Source organism: Microtus ochrogaster, chromosome 18, assembly GCF_000317375.1.
Source record: "Microtus ochrogaster isolate Prairie Vole_2 chromosome 18, MicOch1.0, whole genome shotgun sequence".
Lineage (NCBI taxonomy): Eukaryota > Metazoa > Chordata > Mammalia > Rodentia > Cricetidae > Microtus > Microtus ochrogaster.
In genome coordinates, this window is record NC_022020.1 from 6,064,931 (window position 1) to 6,071,890 (window position 6,960).

The following is a 6,960-nucleotide window of genomic DNA, read 5'->3' on the forward strand; positions in this document are numbered from 1 at the left end:
CCCTGCCAGTGTTGGGGTTACAGTGAGTCCCACCCTGCCCCTGCCAGTGTTGGGGTTACAGTGAGTTCCACCCTTTCCTGCCAGTGTTGGGGTTACAGTGAGTCCCACCCTGGCCCTGCCAGTGTTGGGGTTACAGTGAGTTCCACCCTCTCCTGACAGTGTTGAGGTTACAGTGAGTCCCATCCTGCCCCTGACAGTGTTGGGGTTACAGTGAATCCCACCCTGCCCCTGCCAGTGTTGGGGTTATAGTGAGTTCCACCCTCTCCTGCCAGTGTTGGGGTTACAGTGAGTCTCACCCTGCCCCTGCCAGTGTTGGAGTTACAGGCATGCACTTCATTATTTTTTAGTTCACTACTTAGGGCAAAAGTAAGATTTAATAAGCCACTCTTCTAGACTAGATCAGTATTTTATGCACAACACAAATTATAAAATAATAAAGTGACGGATAATGGATAAAAAGAGGCCATTTATCTAAGAGAGCAAAGAGAGGTGCATGGGAGAGTTTGGAGGGAGGAAAGCAAAGAGGGAAATGATGTAATTAAACTATAATCTCAAAAAAATTAAAAAATTTTTAAATAAAAATAATTTTAAAAAATCGAAAGGCCATGAGTTGTTTTCCATGCACTCTGTTTGCTGCTAAATCTGTAAACCGAGATGTGAGCTCTAAGCTCTTCCTCCACCAAGCCTCTGCACAGACATCATGGATTCTAACCTTCCAGAATGGTAAACCCCAAATAAACCCTTCCTACTGTAGCTGCTTTGGTCCTGGTGTTACCACAGCAACAGAAAGTGACGAACACATTGGTATTGTTCTTAACTGCTCTGTAAGTAGAAAATAATAATAAAAACTCCCACTGGGCAGTGAGTGGCACAAGTCTTTAATCCCAGCACTCAGGAGGCAGAAACAGGTGGATCTCAATGAGTTCAAGGCCAGCCTAGTCTATAGGGTGAGTTCCAGGACAGGCTCCAAAGCTACAGAGAAACCTTGCCTCAAAAAACCAAACAAACAAAAAATTTCCCAAAAGATATTTAAAGCTCTTCAGTAAGCTCTCTGTAGTGATCTTTAGCCCTAAAACAAAGGCGAATTAATATGGTATTGTGGCTGCATCTGATAATTTAATCTCATATTACTGACACTGTTCAAGATTTATCTTACTATAAAATCACTGAATCTCAAGGTTGGAAAGGAACTAAGAGACCAAACAACTCAAGCACGCATTCAAGTTTCCTAGTGGTAAAATAGATATGTAAAGCAAGTGTACATGAGTCATGAGCCAGTCACAAAGAGGCTATGATACCTTAAACTGCTGTTGAGCTCCACACAACCCAGTTTCCACGACAAATGAAGCAAAAGTCCACCGATGAGTGTCTGCCACCTGGAACGGATGAATGTCCAGATGAGTTACTCCAGGCCTACAGAGCCCAGTGCCATCCGGCCAGGACAGACCTGCTGATGGCCGCTAATATGTATCAGCAACCCTTCTACACCTCGCTTTCCCCGTTTTCCCAGCTCTTCTCTAATTCTGTAGACAATGTCCCATCTCTACTCCTTTGAATCCAGCTCTCCAATACGTGTTGATATTCTTATTTGCCTCTTCTCCTTCTAGACATTTCCTGAACCTTATTCATAGCCATAGATATGGATGACTTCCAGATCCCTGTTCTCATCCAGATACTTGTACCCTGAAATTCCATAGCCTCCCAATCATGTCACATGCAAAATGCTGTCTTAGACATTTCCTGAGCCTGGTCATCATCCTACTGCCCTCAGTCAGCCAGCTGGGGTAGCACCTCAACCTTCTCCCTAACCCTTCCTCTGGCTTCACTGCCCTCATCTACTTGGCAAAATCGTCATAATTTTATTTTTCCCCATAACAGTGTTCACATCCTAAGCCACCTCCCTAGTTTTTGTTGTAATTTAGTCTTTCCTATGGTGCATCTGGCCCTTGGTGGTATGGGACAATTCTGTATTCTGTCAATTACGTTTTAAATAAATGCTGATTGGTCAGTAACCAGGCAGAAAGTATAGGCAGGACAACCAGACAGGAAGTAGAGGCGGGGAAAGGAGAACAGTAGTATTCTGGGAAGAAGGAAGCTCTTTCTGCAGTCCTGCCCAGACCACGGAAGAAGCAGGATGTGACCTGCCCCGCTGAAAAAGGTACTGAGCCATGTGGCTAACTTAGATAAGAACAGTGGGTTAATATACATTACAAGAGTTAATAAGAAGCCTGAGCTAATGGGCCAATCAGTTTATAATTAATATAGACCTCTGTGTAATTTTCTCTGGGGGCTTACCGGCTATGGGAACTGGGTAGGACATAAACCCCAACAAGCCGGTCCTCATGTGACACCTTAGCGTCCTATAAAGACCCCCCAGGGTTGTCCCCACCATCCATTCTCTACCTTGTAGCAGTTTTTTCTAAGCAGCTAATTAAACCATGTCACTGACTTGTTTTAAAAATGGTTGATCCTTCCTCAGCCCTTAGCCTCTTCACAGCCCCATACACCTGAGGTCATGAAGTTCACTAGAGGAACAGTGCTCTTAGCAATATAGTCAGGGGCAGCATGTGTTAGAACATTGCCCTCTCCCACTGTGCAAAGCACATCAAAATGCCAAACGAACGGGACATGGTGGAACATAACTGTAACCCCAGCACTTGGGAGGCTGTGAGGGAGAGATGGCTCTGTGGTTAAGAGTGTTCTCTTCTCTCCCAGAGGGCCCCCTTCAGATCCCAGCACCAAGCTGGGGCTCATAGCTGCCAGTTCCAGGAGACCCAATGGCCTCCTCAGTCACTACACACACACACACTTATAAAACTAAACCTTTAAAAAGGGAGGGGGTTGTGAGTTCACCGGCATCTCCTGGAGATGATAGGCAATAATTACAAGTATTCTCTTCAGTGGTGTTTCTTATCCTTATTCTAGGGCTCTAAGTAGTATTCAACTTCTAAAGCTACCTAAATGCAGCAAGTCCCCATGTCCCCTTTAAATATTGCACCCATAAAGGAGCCCCTGTGTGTGAAGCCTCATGGTGGGTCCGGGACTCCCTCAGCCTCGTGAGGCTCACGTCCTCCTGACAGGTCTTAGCACTGCCATTCTACTTTACACTGATTGTAATCTGGACATTCTAATTCACCATGATCATGGCCATGTCACATCCATGTCCAGGGGTCATATATGACGGCACTCTGACCTCTTAGGTCACTCTCAGTGTTCAGCTTAGTCACCTCTATACTCTAGATGACTCATATATTTAAGACTGTATTTTAGTCCCAAATGACCTGAGACACCTCACCTCAGAAATGACTGTATTATACCTATGTGTTATGATACTAACTGAGAACCCTTGGTCTCCAGGACAAAGTCTCTTATACGTGACTACCAGCCCTCGTGATTTGGGCCAGTCCCCTCCCCCCAGGAGATGCTCTCACACAGCCTGCAACCTTGAAATATGCCAGGCTATTTCCTTCTTTATAGAATTTGTGGGTACTACCCCATTACCCATAGTACCCCCTTTTCCTCATGCTTTAGGAGGCAACTGGTCAGTAGTAAGAATTATTGCTTCACTGCCAGCCAAGAATGGAGCAACTAGCTCATGCCATGAACCAGCCTGCTCTAAGAGTGGAGGTCTGAACCTGGTCGATTCGCCCCAGAGACATGTAGTAGTGTTTGGAGACTTTTTTAAGACAAGGTTTCTCTGGGTAGCCCTGGTTGTTCTTGAACTCACTCTGTAGACCCAGCTGGCCTCGAGCTCACAGAGCTCTGCCTGCTGAGTTCTGGGATTAAATGCGCTCGCTCATCACTACCCCTCAGCTTATATTTACATTTATGTTTATATTTAATATTTATTATTTTATATGCTTGTGTAGTATGTCTGCAGTCCCTTTGGAGGTAAGGCATGGATGTAGGATCCTCTGGAACTAGAGTTACAGATAGTTATGAGCTACCATGTAGGTGCCAGGAACTGAACCCTGGTTTTTCACAAGAGCAATGAGTGCAGTGGTGGTGCATGCCTTTAATCCCAGCACTCAGAAGGCAGAGGCAGGGGGATCTCTGAGTTTGAGGTCTGCCTGATCTATACAGTGAGTTCTAGGTCAGGGCTACATAGATAAATCCTGTCTCAAAAAACAACAACAACAACAATGTGGTAAGATGGCTGAGCAGGTGACAGTACTTCCCACCAAACCCAAGCACCCACATGGCAGAAGGAGAGCCAACTCCTGGAAGTTATCCTCTGACTTCCACCCCTCAACTCTGGCACATGTACACACAAAAATAAATAGATACAAATAAAAGTAAAATTTCAAAAGTGATGGAGGAAGGTCATTGGTTAAGTAATAAAGAAACTGCTTGGCTTCATAGGTTAAAACATAGGTGGGAGGAGTAAACAGAACAGAATGCTGGGAGAAAGAAGCTGAGTCAGTGAGTCGCCATGATTCTCCCACTCCAGGCAGACGCAGGTTAAGATCATTCCTGGTAAGCCAGCTCTTGGGCTACATAGATTATTAGAAATGGGCTAGTCCAGGTGCGAGAGTTAGCCAAGAAAAGGCTAGATATAATGGGCCAAGTGGTGTTTAAAAGAATACAGTTTCCGTGTAATTATTTCTGGTAAAGCTAGCCGTGCGGGTGGCCGGGTGCCGGGGACGCAGCCCGCCGCTCCTATTTCAACACAAAAGAGCAATGAGCAAGCACTCTCAACCACAAAGTCATTTCTCCATCTCCCAAACATATTTTAAAAAGAAGCAGAAAGGATGAGGTCTATGCACATTTAAATGGCATAATGCTTTAAAAAAGTCAGCCCTAGGGCTTCCCCTAAAGAATTCACAAAAGCTACCCAAAAGGGCCCATAGAAGACGAACTTTATATTGTTTTAAGGATCCAAAGGCAAAAGGGAGGATTAAGCGATAAATGGGCATATTAAAAGTTGGTTAACTATTGAGGGAGGTACGATTTTCTCAGAGTGATCATATGCTTAAGTAAACTGACAAGAGCTAGAAGCTTTATCAAACTTCTAGGAATAGCTAGCTACATGGTATCTCCATGAATTAAAATAATCATAAATGGAAATGTGATATAAGTGATCGCAAAAGAAACATGTTTATCAATAAAATAAAGCATTTAAATAGTAAAATTATAAATAAAAGGTAAAAAACAAATTGCAAAAAAATTTACAATGAATATCATGATCAAGAGGTTGTACACTTTTATTTAATTTTTTATTTTATTTTGTGTGTGTGCGTGTGTGTGTGCGCCCAAGGGGACCAGAAGAGGACATCAGATTCCCTGGACCTGAAGTTACAAGTAGTCTCAAGTTGGCCTGATATGGATGCTGGGAGCTGAATTCTGCTCCTTTCAAGCACTTTTGAAGTCAGCGTCTCCAGCCCTGGTGGTTATACCCTTAAAGTGTTAAAAAAGAAAAAAAAGTACTAAAATCAGGCCTGGTGGCTCAGGCTGAGGCAAGATCACAAGTTCAAAGCCTGCCTGGGCTACAGACTGAGTTTAAAGCCAGCCTGAGTAACTAAGAAAAGCTTTAAGGGCTGTGGTATCGATGGGTAGTGAAGAGCATCTCCTGGGCCCAATCACCTGTACCAAACACAAAGTGCACCAAATTAATAAGAAAAATGCTACAACCTCAGTGAAACTAAGTGGGCAAAAGGCACAAATAGAAATTCACTGAAAACAAATACTAAGCACAAGAAAACTATCTGACTTCATGAATAAGTATGTTATTTGTGCATGCAATCTGGAGAAAGGAAAAAATAAGAGTCATACCGGTTGGATATGGTATTACAGAAACGTACATAAGCATGCAAGGTTAGAAGGTAAACTGGGGCTGGAGAGATGACTCAGTGGTTAGGAACACTGGCTCAGTTCCCAGAACCCACAACAGGCTATAATCCTAGCTCCAGGAGTTCTGATGCCCTCTTCTGAACCCTGGGGACAGCAAGAACATGGTATACATACATACATACATACATACATACATACATACATACATACATACATACATACAGGCAAAACATTCATGCACATGAAACAAAATAAATCTTTAAAAAAAGAAATTTATAAAATATTTTTAAAAACGATTTAATTCCAGCACTTAAGAGGTAGTGGCAGACAGGCAAACTCAGTAAGTTTGAGGCTAACATGTTCTACATATCGAGTTCCAGAACAGCCAGCCAGAACTATGTAGAGAGACCCTGTCTCAAAAACATAAATAAGAGAAAAGAATGGGGGAGGGAGAGAGGGAAGGAGGGAGGGAGGGAGAAGAAAGCTAAAGAAGTTTGTAGGACCCAGGCATGAGAAGCTTAACAGGAGCAGAGCACCAGAGGAAGTTCTTAACTTCCAACCATCATCACCTGCCGGTGTAGGACCCAGCCATGATGAGCTTAAAGGAGGCCTGGATCTCAGTAGTTTACCCTGAGGCAATACCTGGTTGCAGGAAGGACCACAAACTGAGATTACCCAGACACCAGGCCATCCAAAGGAAATTCCTAATGTTCAAAGGAAATTCCTAATGTTCCAACCATTGTAGATAGGATCACCTGCCAGCACACATCCCTCAGGACACCCCTAGACAATCAGGTGTCCTGAACCTTGGAAATCCCTCACCCCCACCTTTACTACTATAAAAACCCAACTATAACTGAGCTCAGGGCTCTCCAATTGATTTATTCCAATATGTTGGACACAGGATAGCCTGAGTTTGCAAACTTGTTTAGAATAAAGGCTCTTTGCTTTTATATACAAGACTCAGTCTCCTTGTTGGTTTTGGGGGAACTTTGCGAACCTGGGCATAACAGTTCTTATACCAAATTTCTTAAGTGGGAATATGCAGAAAGTCATTCCAAGTTTTACAGGATCACATACAAAAATGTCTGAGGCTTTCAGGCTTCCTGGGGAAGGACATGAGTCAGTGTCTGCTGAAGAGAAAAATCCAACAGGTCCATTTTATCTGGT

General features: G+C 43.6%; 1 protein-coding gene across 3 annotated transcripts in view; it reads right to left on the reverse strand.

The window, feature by feature from the left end:
* Positions 1-6,960, reverse strand: part of Tmem241 (transmembrane protein 241) — a 133,996-nt gene that overhangs the window by 122,259 nt on the left and 4,777 nt on the right. For all 3 annotated transcript variants that reach the window (XM_013349364.2, XM_026783604.1, XM_026783603.1), the window contains exon 3: positions 1,299-1,376. In XM_013349364.2, the coding sequence (XP_013204818.1) occupies positions 1,299-1,376 (78 nt within the window). The remainder of the gene's footprint in view (positions 1-1,298; positions 1,377-6,960) is intronic.